Below are 16,661 nucleotides of genomic sequence, written 5' to 3'. Positions count from 1 at the left end.
TAAATTTCAGGCGTTGTCATTTACCTTTAAAATTGACGAGTTTTGTCCTTAACATTTCAAAATCTTGCATGTTATGTCCTTTAGACCAAACCCAGTTAGATTTTTTGGTTAAGTATGGTCATGTGCCATGCACATGAGGGTAGTCTTGTCATTTCATTATCTAGGGGCTATTGTGCAAATAACATATGTCTAAGGATTGATGTGTACAAAAATTAAAAACATGTAGAAATCAACAATATTCAAAGGCTATTGTGCAAATATCATCGTCTTCACACCTACTAAACCCTAGCCCTAGGTTCTTCTTCCAACACGCACCACCCACTGGTTTCAATCAGTCATCAAAACATGCAGAAATCAACAATCTGCAGCAGCGCCTCTTCTACCATGAAGGCCCTTGATTCTACTACCATGGACACTGGTATGAACCCCCTAATTTGTGTTTTCTGTCGTTTGACTTGATTGATTCTGTGAATTTTCAATTAGAGATCGGATTGGGTCGGTGAAGAGGGTTACCAATGAAACCAATGTGGTGGTGGAGTTTAATCTAGATGGTGTTGGTTCACCCTCTGTTTTCGCCAACATCCAATCGTTGTTGCTGTTGTTGATGTTGCAACTGAAGTGCTAAAAAGTGGTCAACATCTTGACCGGGAAACCGTTGCAACTGTAACCAGCTACACCACCGACCGGGTCCATATGTTGCTGCTGAATGCCGCTAGTATAGGGTATTTTCGATATTAACCACCACAAACATCGAACTCAACCACGAAGTCCACTGAGTTTCCGTGAGTGATTTGGGTTTAAATTGAAGAGGGTTTTAGGGAGAAATCATTGGAAGATCGTGGGGAATTTAAGGGGATACTCAATTGAGAAAAAAAGTCTCTGAAATTAGGGTTTAGGTTGGTTTGACTGAGAATTGGGGAAGATGATGATGTTGCAGAGAGAAGGGTAACAGGGTTGACAAATTGTTTTATTTTAATGTTTTTAATTTTTGTACACATCAATCCTTAGACATATGTTATTTGCACAATAGCCCCTGGATAATGAAATGACAAGACTACCCTCATGTGCAAGGCACATGATCATACTTAACCAAAAAATCTAACTGGTTTTGGCCTAAATGACATAACGTGCAGGATTTTTAAACGTTAAGGACAAAACTCGTCAATTTTAAAGGTAAATGACAGCGCCTGAAATTTGGAACAAACATAAAGGACAAAACTTGTAATTTACTCTAGTTTAATTAACAAATAATAAACGAGTCGAAACCGAACCAAACTTACTCTAGGTATGAAAACAAAAGTTGAATCGAAACTGAAGCTTGAGTTTTCATAACTTAACCCTAGTCGAAAGAATCCTAAATCTCCTGGATTGATGCATTAATGGATAACCCCACTTGGGCACTTGGTGGCTTGTCTCCTGGATCCTGCTCAATCTTACCTGGCTTTTGTCTTTCTACTTAAAAACAAATATCCCACACCAAACCAACAATCACTCTGCTGCGTTAACCTTCAATTCTTCTTCTGCTTCTTTAAGGTTTCTTTTTCGACTTACACATGAACCAAACCATTTCTTTAGACAAAACGAGGAAAAACACTCATAAACATCCGTGGGAATCTAAACCCCAGCATAAACAGGTGACCAATTACCTCTCTTCTCTTTTTTCTGTATAAAATTTTAATGTGTGTTTTACTTTTATAACTACTGTTTGTTTGTATGTTAACTATGTTTGCAACAGTGGGTTTAACCGAAACCCTAATTTGATTGTTTTGAACAGATTATTATTATGTCAGATAAGCAGCCACACAAGTCTTCAGGGTTAGTGACGACATCATATTTAGACCATGTGTAGTGGTTTGGGTGAATAAAGCCCCTACCTTGGGCGTTTTCCGCCATGTGGCGGTACAGCAAGGGGCATTATTGGGCGTTTTTCTAAAATGGGTGTAGTGGGGATGTGGGCGTTATATTAAAAAGGGGTGTTAAACAATTAAATAAAAAAAATCCAAAAAATGGTATTGGGCAAGCATAGGAAAGAATGCATGTGATTGGTGTGGTTTAAAAACGCCGGGGGGCTTTTTTTGAAAAAAAAAAAACGCTAGAAAACGCCCGTGGGGGTGGGGGTGGGGCATGGTTGGGGGAAAAAACGCCCAAAATTATACCACTACGGATGGTCTTATAAGACTACTTACTTACTTTCTCTAGAATTCTTAATGACTTGAGTAAGTTAATATAGGAGAGGGAAAAGAACACGTGTGTGTGATATTTACAATAATGCCGAAGATCAATATATGTGTTTGGAGAGAGCAGGAATGTTATTGGAACGTTTAGGTACCGCGTTACCTACCTTTGCCAAGTGTATGCTACCGTCTAACGTTGCCTATAGTTTTTGGCTGGTAAGCATGGACTCACTACTTACTTACACCATAGATAATAAACGAGCCACTTGGGTAACGGGTCAAAATGGGTTATCTTTTACGGGTTGGCCCTAATCATGTTTTTGTCAAGAAATTTTTTAGTATGGTTAACGAATTCATTGGAAAAAAAGACGATTAAAGAGGTTCAATCCATTTTGACCCGTTTCAATTTTAGCTAATTTTTATTATACCCGTTTGACCTGTTAAAGATATAAGATTACCCAAATAGCGTATTGCATAGGTGAATGGGTCAACAATTGCTACATCTATAGATACTAGAGGTGGTAAAACGGGCCGGTTGGGTAACTAGTGAAAATTGGTTATCCTGTACGGATTGAAAACATGTTGGATTGACCCTAAACATGTTTTTGTGAAAAAAAGGTTAATTATAATTCTCGAATTTTTTGACAAAAATTGATTAAAGAGGTTGTATGCATTGACACTTTCCACCCATTTGATCCACTTTGACCCATTTCCTTTTAAGCTACTTTTTATTTTATTTTTTTATTTTACTTGTTTGACCTTGTGAAGATATAATATGACCCAAATAGCCTATTGTATAAATGAGAGGTCAAAAGTTGCTACCACGAAAGACACTAGATGTGGTAAAATGGGCAAGTTGGGTAACTGGTCAAAATGGGTTGCCTTGTACGGGTTGAAACGGGTCGTGTTGACTCTAAACACGTTTTTGTGAAGAAAAAAAATGTATGATTAACAAATTTCTTGCAATTTTTTTATTAAGGAGGTTGTATGTATCAACACTTTTGCGCATATAATGTATATATGTGTGGGCACTTGTGGGGGGGGGGGGGGGCAAAAGTGTAAGTGCACTAATTTTAACGTTATTTTACTAATTTCGTGAAAATAACGTTAAAAGAGGGGGATGGTTAATCATGCATCATGTGGTGGCGTTGATAGCCGAAAGACAAGGGGGTACATGCACTAATCCGCAGTTGCCTCAATTGTTGAGTGTTATGTGCCTTATGTAAGGCTTGATGCAAAAGTACTATCGAGCCGGGGGTCTCACTAGAAGCAGCCTCTCTATTCCTACGGGGTAGAGGTAAGGCTGTCTACATCTTACCCTCCTCAGACCCTACCTTAGCTTTGCTATTGGTGGGATTTGCTGAGTATGATGATGATGACGTATCAACACTTTCCATTCGTTCGACTTAATTGAACGTCGTTTCCTTTTTAGCTATTTTTTATTCTACCCGTTAATGTTATCCCAATCGCGTATGTTTTATTCGACTTATTGAGTTTTTATGGACACAGTTTCTTCCAAGCAAATTTTGTATTATGCACTTGCCAGAACATGATACAACGGTTACTCTGGTGGATGAGTCTGGAACAGAGTTCAAAACAAAGTATTTGAAGGCGAGGCATGGCTTAAGTGGCGGTTGGAAGGGATTTTCTTTTGCTCAAAAGTTACTACCGGGCGATATTCTTTTTTTCCATCTAGTTGGAACCTGCAAGCTACAGGTAATTAGGGGGGGGGGGTTGTTTGGATATATGTGTGATTTGATTGTGATTATGTGATATTAAATAATCACAATCGGTGTTTTGTAGGTGCATATAGTAAGAAGATATGGAATAGAAGCTGTAGAAGCCGCTGTTTGTCTAATGGAAATGCATCCTCGGGTTAAAAGAAAGCGGGCTTTAACCTCTGGTAACTAACTATATCAACAGTTGTATTCCCTTCTTGATTTTGCAACTAACTTCTGATGATAATCTTATTTTAGAAAAACTGAAGCATGAAAAAGTAAAGGTAAAAGGTAAGAGGGCGAAGAGATACCCAAAGAAGCGTGTAATGGGACCACCAGTATGGCGTTTCGCCCAAATGGATACCAATGAAGATGGTGACCGATGTGATGATACTAGCAACGCGTTCAGTTCTAATGTTGTTGAAGGTAATTAATACATTTTGATGTTCAACTATCCGTTTACTGATTGATTTGGGTTATGTTTCTTATCAAATGGGCTAAATAAAAATTCTGGTAGAAAGGGAAAAGTGCATTATATATTCAACTTCATAAATCTATCTTACTAGAAAACGTGGTAGCTTTCATGATCATTCATAGTTCATTAATTTAAGAGTTAAATGCCATTTTAGTCCCTGTGGTTTGGGCCATTTTGCCAGTTTAGTCCAAAGGTTTCATTTTTTACCTGTGGGTCCAAAAAGGTTTCACCGTTGCCATTTTAGTCCACTGGGTTAACTTCATCCATTATTTATGTTAACAAGAAGGGCAATTCGGTCATTTTATATGGCTGAATTGCCCATCTAGTTAACAAAATTACATATAAATTGACCGAATTGCCCTTCTCGTTAACAGAAATAATGGATGAAGTTAATAGAGTGGACTAAAATAGCAACAATGAAACCTTTTTGGACTCACAGGCGAAAAATAAGACCTTTGGACTAAACGGACAAAATGGCCCAAACCACATGGACTAAAATGGCATTTAACTCTTAATTTAATTATAAACTTTAATTTATTAAACAATGGAAAAAAGGTTACGTTGACCTGACCCGTTGCAACTATCAGTGATTAATACCCCCATACGGTGCCTGTAACATTCTAATTTTGTGGGTCTTGGTTGTATGATCGAAGAAAATGTAAACATACCTCCTAAATTGAAGGTGGGACCCACAATATGGAATAGGTGGGTTTAGTGTACATCTCATTTTAATCTTTTATGCAGCATGCCTACTAATGTCATCTGCTTGCAGGGTCTAGCAGCAATGATTCGCAACATGACCAGCGTGGCTGCGGTGCACCAAATTTGTGCTATGAAAACGGAATCAACTGTGGGTCAGCGGCCCAAAGGATATATTGTCCTACTGTTGCAAACTAAACACAAAGCTACATTCAGTTAGAAATTTTGGGGGTTGGAATAGGAATTCTTTTGTTTTTTGAAAAAAAAAAAGTAAAACTAAAGCATGGATATGAAAGTATGGTAGCTTTTACAGGCATATATCTGTAGGAACTGACTCAATTTTGGCCTTGTATTATGATATGGTGAATAGGGTTAGATACATTTGGGTTGTTAGGAACTAGATCAATTACATATTAGCATGATCTTTCCCTTTTATATCTATTTCATCTCATGAATCTCTTGACTGTTTTTTTTTTTTTTTTTTTTTATTATGTTCCTGCTATTTTTTTAGTTTTTTTTTTTTTTTTTTTTTTTTTGGGGGGGGGGGGGGTGTGAGAAGAAACACCTCGCCGCCTCCCTGATTCATTAGTTTCCGGAGTGAGTGTGGTCTCCATCCCTCCCCGGCTCCCCTCAATCTCTCTCTTTCTCCCCGCATTATTGATTTTTTAAGTTAAAAGGGTGAAGGATGAGTATAACATAGGTTGAATGCTTTGAGATGACATTCAAATATCATGGATAAGGATTAGGTATAACACACAACCTTAGTGCATCGTGATAGTACTATTTTAGTATCGTTTTGCATTAAAACACGGGTTAAAGTTACCCGATATGCTAACTGCTTACTCCCTGTGTGCTATTGATTTGTATTTTATAATATTAAATAATATATAATCCGGTAATAAAAAATACATGTAAAAAATGTTGAAAATGTAAGAAAGTTTGTAAGACCATGTGTTATGGGCTTCCATGCTAGTCGCCACACTTGTGTTTGATCCCTCCAACTCCAAGCCCCACTCAAGCCTCATAGGGGCAGTGTGCTGATGTTTCTTGATGATTCACTTAGTGAACATAGATTTGTATGTGATATACTATCATTCTCAATTAACAATTTAATGACAAGTTATTAATTTTAATTATTATCAAATCAAGAGATTATTATGTTTCACAAGTACTAAGTTATTGTTATCGCAACAATGTATATTATATTGACTGAATTAAAAAAATATTAAATATTTAGTAATTAAGATATTAAGATTTAGGAATGATAAAATAATATTTTGAGATAAGATATAATTGCATATAATCATCCCATAAATAGTTTAATTAACTAACTAATCATTTAATATATTATGTTCTACTACAATTATTATTTTTAATTAACCTTGTAAAAATTTTGAGTCAAGGTCTCAAGGAATATTACATGAATGGTTAAAGAAGAGTAACGGAAAAAAGAATTTTTGACTCGTAAAATTGTGACACATGACTCAACCGGTTACTAATTATTAGAGAGAAATCTGAATGATTGTTTGTTTCGAAAGTTATAAAGTCATCACATTATAAGAAAAATTAAATATAAAAGATCTATTTTCAACAATATAGATAAAATTACGCCTCACTATATGATAAAATTTAGGATGTCCACTGAGTGTAAGCCACACCATTCTTTGATTTGGCAAATTTTGATGCGGTGGAACCATGCCAACAAGCCAAAGAAACACATCTTTAACTTTGGACGCGGAAGCTAACAATTGGGTAAGGCAATTTTTTTGAATTGTTAGTTGAGCTCGGAGACAATCTTTTTAATTGTCATGAAGCTTGGATGTGAAAAGTGGAACCATGTTGATGTGTTTGAAAACTAGGTGTTTTTAATTGTCACGGAGCTTGAATGTGAAAAGTGGAACCATGTCTATGCACGTAAAAACTGTGTGAAAATGATGTAGCGTCTATGTGACAGTTTTCATAGATAGAAAGTGAAACCACACCCCTTAGTGTTATACTAAAACCTAAAACATGGATTAATACCCATTATTTTTAAAGTGTATATTCAAATTTATATAAAACACTTTAATATAAAAAAAAAAATTTAGATAAGAATGAGGCAATTAATAATTACCAAAATTTTTAGGTTTTTCTTGATGGGCATTTGCTCGAATATCAAGATACCATTTTGAAAATTCAAATCTTCACTCCGGCGCCCAACCCCAACACTTTACACTCTGCATTCTCTCCCTCCTTGTTCATCCACCAGACCTTCAACTTCACAAAAAATGGTGGCCCGGAAGAACCTAAACTATGAAGATTCTCGACAGAAAAGATTGGAAGAAAACAAGAAACGAATGGAAGAACTCAAGCTTACTGTTTTGGCTCAATCTCTTCGAACCATTTCAACCCCTAAACCCTCTCCTGTACGTATCAAGAACAAGTTTCTGGTCCAATATATGGCCGATTGAGTATCTTTTAAGATATAGTATTATGAAGATTAATTATTAGGGTATTTGTTGTGTGGTTGGTATTTGCAGATGAAGAAGGTGAACCGGACGCCTCGGAAGCCGGTGGACCTGTCTGCGGTGAGGCGGTCGAATCGGGTAGCGGATAAGCCACCTGCAAATTACAAAGAAGTACCAATTTCTCATTAACTCTCTGTTTAAATCTAGTTGGGTTATTTTCTTTGATTTAAGGTTTATTATTTATATTGTATATGTTTTAGTTAGGGGTGTTCATGGTCCGGTTCTGCTCGTTTTGACAAAAATTCTGGAGCGAACGGCTAACTATAGTTTCGGGGCTAGTCAGACCGGCTGATTTTAGCAGTTTGGTTGTTTGAAGTTTGAACCTTTACTATAAATCTTTTTGCAAAATTGTTAGTTTTTATTCAAAATTTTAAAAATAATTAAGATGATTTATGATATAACACAAATAGTCAAATACATACTTTTTTTTTCTTTTCAAAATTGTTGGTTTGTATTCAAAATCTAATATAATAAAGGTGGTTTATGATATGATACATATACTGATATACATAAGGGCATGTTCTAAAAATGAAAAACTTATAAACAAAAACGGTTAAAACGGCATGTTTGGTCTATACGGTTGGTACAAGTTCCAATCTGTCGGTCGACCTGTTTATACCTTGGTTTAAAAAAGCGCGCCTAGCCTCGAGGCGACCTAAGGCGCAAACCAAAACGCCTTGTGTGACATAAGGCGCACAGTGTACAAAAGGCGCAGGTGAGGCGCGCTTTTTAGGCTAAAATTTGACCTGGGCGCAGGTGCGGCGCGCGCCTTTTGTACATAGGTTGTTTCTGTGCAGCTGAGTGTTGTACAACAGGCTTTTTATGCTCTACGTTTATGTTTTTTTTTTTCATTTTAAAACATATATAAAGCTTAATTATAGCTAAATCATAGGTAGGGGATGCTAAAAACTTATGGCCTTATGGGATATATAAAATAATTTATATAATCACTTTGCGCCTTGCGTACGAAAAGCTCACCGCTTTTGCGTTTTGCGCCTTGGTTTTAGACCTCGTCACTTTTGTGGGCTTCCCGCTTTTTTAAACCAAGGTTTAAACGTAATCCGCCAAAATTGAACCATATAATTCTCAAGCCAGCTGACTTGCTTCATGTTAGATGGTTTGATTGGTTTCAATGGTTTATGAACACCCCTAGTTGCAGCAATAATAAATTTACATGTTGGATTAATCTTGAATCATAATATCATACCTTTGCCCTTTATAGTTTCCTCCATTCATAAACCTCAATCCTTGAATGATATTTCTTGAAATGCTATGACAGGTTCCTATTGAAACATTGGGAATCCGTAGGAGGTAAAACTTTCCTGACCTGTTATTATTTTAATAATAATAATAATAACTAAATAACTTGTAATTATGATGTTTGTTCATGATGATATTCATCAGTTATGGCCCAAAGGTACGGGATTTATCAAATCGAGTATACGCCTCTGATGAAGACCGAGAGTATGCTACAGGGAGAGCTGATGAACTACACTCCACTTTGCAATCTGATTTCCCAAGCTTTGTAAAGCCGATGCTTCAATCCCATGTTTCGGGTGGATTTTGGCTGGTGAGATCAATAGGGATTATACCAATATTCATATGATATTATGTTCTAAGCCGGGTCAAAACGGGTTTGGCCAAACTGGGTTCTGACCAAATGGGTTCGGGTCAAAATGCGCTGTTTCATAAAAGTATAACACTAAAAGGGTTTTGATCAAACTGGGCTCGGGTTTAAATGAGTCGTTTGTGAAAAAAATATCACAATGGGTTCACCTACTAATTTAGGGCTGCAAACGAACCAAACGAACACAAACAAGAAATATATGTGTTCATGAACACTTACCGATTGAGATTTTATGTTCGTGTTCGTTTGTTAATTATAGGCAACGGGCGAAAACGAACGTTGATGAACACAAACTAATGTTCATGAACACAGATGGAAACAAACAAACGTTCATAAACAGAAGATATAATACACTGACACTTGATAAATATGTTTATTTGTTGGTATTTTAAAGTATTTAAATAAAATATAAAAACTAAAAACACTAATGAACTATCGAACATAAATGAAAGAACGCGGCCAATGTTCATGTTCGTTCATGTAACTAAACGAACGAAATTTCTTCTTCGTGTTCGTTTGTTTAATAAACGAACGAACACAAACGAACTTCCCACCGAACGCTTCACGCTTCACAAACTTTTGGTTCTTTTGCAGGCTGCTATAATTTAAATTAACCCAGATTGACCCGTTATATAATTTGAGTTGACTCTGATGAACCCATTTATATTGGATGGGTCATGATAACCATCTTATGGTGATCATAAGATACTATGCTAATAACTAATAAGGAATCCTGAACATGCTAAATCTTCAGGGTCTTCCTCACCGGTTCTCCAAGAGCTACCTTCCTAAACGCGATGAAATAATGACGTTGGTTGACAAAGATGAGGCGGAATGGAAAGCAAAGTACCTTCCTAGGAAAACCGGACTTAGTGGCGGATGGAAAGGGTTTGCGGAAGATCATAAACTAGCTGACGGTGATGCACTCGTTTTCCAACTTATCAAACCAACGGTTTTTAAGGTTATAATCTTGATCATTTTGATGATTGCCCTCTTTTTTGTTCAACTTCATTCTTGAAATTTAATGAAACATTCTGCATTTTGATTTAGGTTTACATTATAAGAGTGAATCAAGCTGAAGATAGCGAGGAGGCTTAATTCAGTCAACCTGTATTGTTATTATAAGCATGTTCATCTTATTGAGTGTTTGGAAATTTCTTTAACTAACCACAACTGTTTAGCACCCATAACAGTTGTAAGTTTGGGGGGGGGGGGGGGGTTAGGTCATTGATCAATGGTCACCCTTTTGTTAAACTATATGTAAACTGGTTGATTTTTCATTCAGCAGAAAACTAGTTCTGATTAATCATCCAAACCGAATCCAGAAAATCTATTTTCACCTTCATGGCAATGTTGTTTATGTAGATTGTGTTTATTTTATTATTTTGGCGATCATCTTGAAGACCCGTATACTTCATCTCTTATTTTTAGGTTTGTATACTTTTGTGTATCTTAAGCAACCATGTGTATATATAGAGATAATGGGCAACTCTGCTTACTCCTCATGGGTTTAACCTTAAAATACATACGGGGGACGTCTGTGGGCCGTCAGGCTGCAGCGCCGTGCCAGCACACCGCCTCCTAGGGGCGTCCCCGTCCTCTCCGTCTCCCTTTTGACGCCAAAGCTGGGCCTCCTCTTTCTTCTTACACACACACACATATATTGAGGCCCATCATCACACCCTAGGTCCATCCTTTTAGGCTCATCCCCGCACTCGCTTACGTGGACGCCTATGTGGCGGATCATTCTTTGAGGGCTACCCTCCACACCCCATAGTCTAACCGAACTGACCCATATGCACAACCATGGGCGAAGCTTTTAAGGGGCAGGAGGGAGCGGCCGACCCCCCGAACTTTTTCGCTCAGTAATGGATAGTATGTAGTTTTCGTGGGTGTATATGTTTTAGACTCCTCGGTTATATAGAACTTTTTAGGTCCGTTGACTTCCGCCCCCATGGTCGGAAATCTGAAGCTTCGCCCACAACTACATGAAAACATCATATAATAAAGAAAACAAAATAATAGATGACTTCAATCATCTAATAACAGTATCAATCTTAAATAAGAAGAATCCAATTTCTGATTCAACTCCAAACACAATAAGAGAATTGGTTAGGCTTTGAATTTTGCTTTTTAGCATTTTTTTTGTAAAGAATATGAAACTTGCTACTTTTTCCGTTAAAGGACAGATCAGATAAAGGGTAGGGACTGTTTTGTAACTCAGTAAACTATAAAAGAAGTATTTGCAACCAGACCCAAACAAATTTTTTTGCAATTCAAGTAAGCATTCTTAATTTCTTATATCTCTTTTACAATAATAAATTTGCAAAACCCTAGATGTGTATTTTGCATAATGCTTATACTGTGTAAATTTCTTCTTGATTAGTGTTGATTGTATAGCACAAAAGTAGAATAATAATATGAACAACCTGTTTGTACGTGGTCAATTAGTGCGTATGAGTTGTTTGACAAATGTGCGAACAAGATAGGAGTGCGTATGAGTTGTTTGACAAACACGCGAACAAGATTTTGTAGGCTAATGTTATGGTCACCGTGTCTACTTAATTTACATTTATGTTTTTTGCAAGTTTTTGGTAAATAGTACATATAAAGGTTACATTGTGCTAGTAGTTGATGCGTGTCGGTGTGTATATGTTTTTAGATATATATTTAAGCCCCTTTTTACACTTTTAGCCAAGTTTTAAATTTATAAAACACGATATTCACTAACACTAAACACACATATGGGCAAGTGCACCCATCGTGGACGTAGTATAGTGTTGGTAAGAGATTACCTTTGATTATTTTTGCACTTTTGCACTTGTTTAAGAGATTATCTTAGTTATTGTAGTAGGCCCCTCTTTTGAAGGCGACGTTACTCTCAACCCAGTAGTTTGAGTCAGCAAGGATACAATCCTAAAGAGTCGGATTATTGAAAGATAATGAATTAAGTTATTAATGCAAATTGTGGTAGGCCCCGCTTTCGGCGGTGACGTTACCCTCGGCTAAGTAGTCTGAGTCAGCAGGGATACAGTCCTAAATAACCGGGTTATAGTATTAATAGTAGTTAACTTATGAGGGGGTCAAAAAGTTTGGATCCCCGCCATCCAATACCTATGGGCATTGAAGGAGATCCTACTAAATTTGACCCAGGTCCCAAGCAGGACCTCTAAACGCTGAATAAGGGCAAGACCCTTACCAAACCGTTCCCTTAACCCCCGACCAGGTAGCCAACATACCTCCATATAGACCGTGGAGATATGAATGGTGAAAATCTTTTATTTTATATAGACAGTAAAATAACGCCAAGACACCACGGACAAACGATAAGGAAAGATCACCTTCAACATAAGTAACTAGTTATTAAAGTCATTAATACAAAACCAAATAAAAAGTGCAAAAGATTAAAAATAAAAAGTATTATACTAAACACTTGTCTTCACCAAGTGATGTAAGAGACTTAGGCAAACATGGCCTTGATTGTCAAGAACTCTTACGATCAATCTTGGATCCCGAGACGACTCACACACTCTACGATGGACAATGGATGATGGTGGTGGATGATGGTGTTATGGTGGTGGTGGGTGGTGGATGAAGTGTGAGAGAGGTGGTGTGCCAAGGGATGAAAGAGAATGAAACCAAGCTCCTCTATTTATAGGCTGAACAGAAGGCTGGGCACGGCCCTGTGTCCGCTGGACACGCCCCCGTGCCCGTCTGACATTCTCTCTCTTTATTAATTGTAATTCGCAATTACAATTAATGCGCCTGCTGTACTTTCACCACGCCCCCGTGCCTGCTGGACACGGCCCCGTGGTGGGCAATGGAAGCTTCTACTGGTTTGTCTTTTCTGCTGCTTCCTGGGCACGCCCCCGTGTTCGCTGGACACGAGGCGTGTTCAGTCTCTGTTTTCTCTTCTTTGCCTTGGGAGGTGCCGTTGAGGGTCCGGGCAGTCTACTTTTGTTCCTTTTCTTGTATTTATGCTAGAATTAGTTGCCTTTTTGCTTCTTTTGTGATTTTGAGCCCATTTCATCCTGAAAATACAAAAGGAAGACAAAAACACTCTTTTTCCAACATTAGTACTAAAAAAGGGTTAGTTTTATGCCTTAATTGATGTGATTTACATGTTGCATTTTACACACATCAAATACCCCCACACTTGAACTTTTGCTTGTCCTCAAGCAAAACTCTTTAAATGTGGCTTACACTCCCAAATTGAATAGGTAGAAGAGAAGTTTTTAGCTTGTCCTAGAGTGTCGGGAATCCAAGGTCTTTGTAAGTTTTATTTTTATTTATTTACAATCCTATTCGTTATGATTTATTTTGAACGTTTCATAAGATAAATTACTTATTTGGGCATAGCATGCCTTATTAAAGTTCCATTTATATACAAGTTCACATACCTCACGGAGGATCACTCAACACTCGGCCGAAGGTGTATATTTTAGTGAATCACTCGAGAGCGGCATGGAACTTACGCCTTCCATAGGCTTGCCAAGCAATCAATCCTTCTCCTTTTTAACTTTTGACCTTTGTAAATATCAAGAGGACTTTTGGGGTGAAGGGTTAGGCTTGGGTTAAAGGTGGGTGGTTGGGTTAGTGGTTAGTAAAAGGGCGAAAATCGTAAAAAGCGTCGGTTTTCGTAAAGTACCTTGTCTTTAGCGACTTTTTTATTTTGAAGTATTTCTCCAAACAAGCTTTTATATAGCTTTTGTTTGTTTTTGACTTCATCATTGTTTTTTTTTTTTTTCATCACATAAAAAGGCGAGTTTACGAAAAACCGAGCTTGTTACTAAAATAAAGGGTGAAAAATAAAAAGGTTTTTGGTGGGTAAAAAGGGTTTTTGGGGTAATGAAATGAAAGGTTTAGGCTCAAAGGGGCTATCTAGGGGGATTTTGGGTAGGTGATAAAAAAAATTGAAAAATAATGGTTTTGAAAGAAAAAATGGTTAGTCCTAATGCCTCCATCATTTACTTACTTGGGTTTAAGTTGGTAAGGACCGGGAATGTATCGTCGTGGCAAGTTCTAGATTTGTAAGAACCAAGCGGCTATTCACACAAGAAACGAAAAATGAGCATTTAATCTAAATATGTATATTTTTATGCTCAATAAAGGCTCAAAACTCACTTTTGTGGGAATGTGTTTTTATGTGATCAAGTATATATAATCGAATTTTTAACTAGACTTGTTATGCCGTTTCATAATTTTCTTATGTTGGTTCTTTGTTATCACGACGCTATCGGTTGTAAACTTGTAAAAATATAACCTTTTTAGAACTTGTTATTCCCAACTTAAACTAAGACAAGTAAATAAATAAAAAAATGAAAAAGTTTTTGAAAAAATTTGGGGTGTTTAGCGGTTCCAATAGAGTTTTGTGTAAGGCTTGTGTTTATGATTTGCAAAATTCAAGGTTTTAGCATCCCCCCCACACTTAAATTACACATTGTTCTCAATGTGTCCAAAAATAAAGTTTTTGGTTGATTAGAATGTGTAAAAGTGGTTTAAAAAGCAAAGATTTTTGTTACTGGTAGTCTGAACACGGCCCCGTGTCCATTGGACACGGCCCCGTGGTGAACTGCCAGTAAAGAAAACTTACAGAAGATGAACACGGGGGCGTGTCGGCTGGACACGGCCTCGTGTCTGGCAAAAATTTGCAGGTCAGTAACCAAACAGCAGGTCTGGGAGATGAACACGGGGGCGTGTCGGCTGGACACGTCCCCGTGTGGACAGTCTGTGAGCCTGAAAAACAGGTTTTGTCTCCCGGTTTCTCCATTTCGGGGCTGCAAGTGCTAATGTTTAGCACTCTAACCCTTGCATTGCACCTGTTTAATCACTCAATACCAAACCAAACAAGCATAAACCATCCTAAATTACCATCGTCAAGTATCATCCAAGCATAAAGTAAAAATAAAACAAAGATAAAAAGTAGTTAGAGAAAGTAAATTGTTCGACAAATGGCACGCATGCTATGAATTGTTTGATAGAGGGAAGGGCACTTAAACCTGTGGGCTTATCACCAACCAGCCCCTTGTTCCTTCAAGCCTCCTACTCCATGTCTTCATCACTACCATCACCTCCACCCCCATGCCTCGCCATGTACTCCCGGATGCTACCGATATCATCTTGTATATCGTTAACGTTGCGCTCGATAGCTCCAACCCGGTGGTATGTATTGTTGGCGAGATTGTAGGTGTTCCTGGTGCACATAAGGTTTTCCTGCAAAAGATCATGTAAACTTTGAAAGTTAGGAAAACCGCCTCCTTGAGAGGAGGATTGACCCGGATCGCCTTGGGGTGGGTACTGGAAATGGGGAGGTGGTGCATGAAGAACTAGAGCCTCCTGCGGGTTCCATGCATAGCCTTGCGTCCTTTGAAAGCTCACCGTCCCGTCCTCTGCTTCATAAAGCAAGTTCATGGCTCGGCAAATGTGGTAATCGACCCGTCCCGACCATGGACTCCTTTCAAAGGACCTTGGGATATTCGTGAAATGCTTGAAAAGACGGTACACCCATCCCCCGAAGAAGATCGGTGTAGGAGCATGAGCAAGGCGGTTTAGGTGCATGTTTCGCAGTAGGAGGTATGGAACATCGAGAGGCTTCTGGTTGTGGATGCAGTGAAGGACAACCAAATCTTTTAACCCAACAACGCCACTACTGTCGTGGCGTTGATTCAGCGAGTATGTGAGGAGCCTGTGGATGTAGCGGTATAGCGGGTCCCTCAGTTTGGTGCTTTTGGTGCTGCTTGGGTTGTAGATTCCTTCACCTATTTGAGCCCATGCGGCTTGGCGTTCAGTTGCATCCAAGTCTCGTAATCCCCCAGTATTCTCTTCATTCCCCGCTTCCTCTTCACTGTATAGCCCTATGATAGATCCAAACTGTGCCATGGAGGTTGTGAACGTGGTCCCTCCACATCGGAATGTGACCGCCTCATGGTCAAACGGGTCACATCTCGAGTTGAAAATGAAGGTGCTGTAGAACTCCATCGTGCATTGATGCACCGACCGAAGCCGGGTGGTCAATGCGACAGCCAGTGGACCCCTCACAATGTTATTGAAGCGGTCAAGTTGATTCACCATAGTTAGCAAGTCGGTACAAGCCCGCCTCGGGTACTCTTCTGGTCTTGTTTGTAGAACCTCGTATCGTGCCCTAGCGTCCAATTCACTTGCGTTAAACCTTGTAAATTTCGACATCTGAAAGAATACACCAAAAGTTAGTACGAAACAAGGAGAATCGGAGTGAAACTGCAAACAGTGGGCTGGACACGGCCCCGTGTTCAGCGGACACGGCCCCGTGTCTAGGCGTCTGTAACCCAAAAATTCCATTTTTCGTCCCGGTTTCGAAAACCTGAAAATTTTTAGCCCAATAGTAGCGGTTTCCCCCGAAAATGAAACCCTAAGTGTCGTTTTTCCCAAAACAAACCGTTTACCCTTTCAATTTCGTATTTTTCGGTTCAAGAACAAGGGTTT

At 38.4% G+C, this 16,661-nt stretch overlaps 2 protein-coding genes across 2 annotated transcripts; both read left to right on the top strand.

The window, feature by feature from the left end:
- Positions 1-279: 279 nt before the first annotated feature.
- On the top strand, positions 280-5,517 carry LOC110884612. The gene is made up of 8 exons (XM_022132333.2): positions 280-418; positions 1,534-1,634; positions 1,775-1,815; positions 2,231-2,390; positions 3,684-3,890; positions 3,978-4,077; positions 4,151-4,318; positions 5,140-5,517. The coding sequence occupies exons 1-8, from the start codon at positions 346-348 to the stop codon at positions 5,262-5,264; spliced, it is 975 nt and encodes a 324-aa protein (XP_021988025.1). The 5' UTR covers positions 280-345; the 3' UTR covers positions 5,265-5,517.
- Positions 5,518-7,205: 1,688 nt separating this feature from the next.
- On the top strand, positions 7,206-10,529 carry LOC110884611 (B3 domain-containing protein At3g19184). The gene is made up of 6 exons (XM_022132332.2): positions 7,206-7,471; positions 7,586-7,684; positions 8,853-8,884; positions 8,978-9,143; positions 9,955-10,161; positions 10,251-10,529. The coding sequence occupies exons 1-6, from the start codon at positions 7,334-7,336 to the stop codon at positions 10,296-10,298; spliced, it is 690 nt and encodes a 229-aa protein (XP_021988024.1). The 5' UTR covers positions 7,206-7,333; the 3' UTR covers positions 10,299-10,529.
- The last annotated feature ends 6,132 nt before the right edge of the window (positions 10,530-16,661 follow it).

This window comes from Helianthus annuus, chromosome 10, assembly GCF_002127325.2.
Source record: "Helianthus annuus cultivar XRQ/B chromosome 10, HanXRQr2.0-SUNRISE, whole genome shotgun sequence".
Classification (NCBI taxonomy): Eukaryota; Viridiplantae; Streptophyta; class Magnoliopsida; order Asterales; family Asteraceae; genus Helianthus; species Helianthus annuus.
This window is presented reverse-complemented; position numbering and strand designations above follow the sequence as displayed.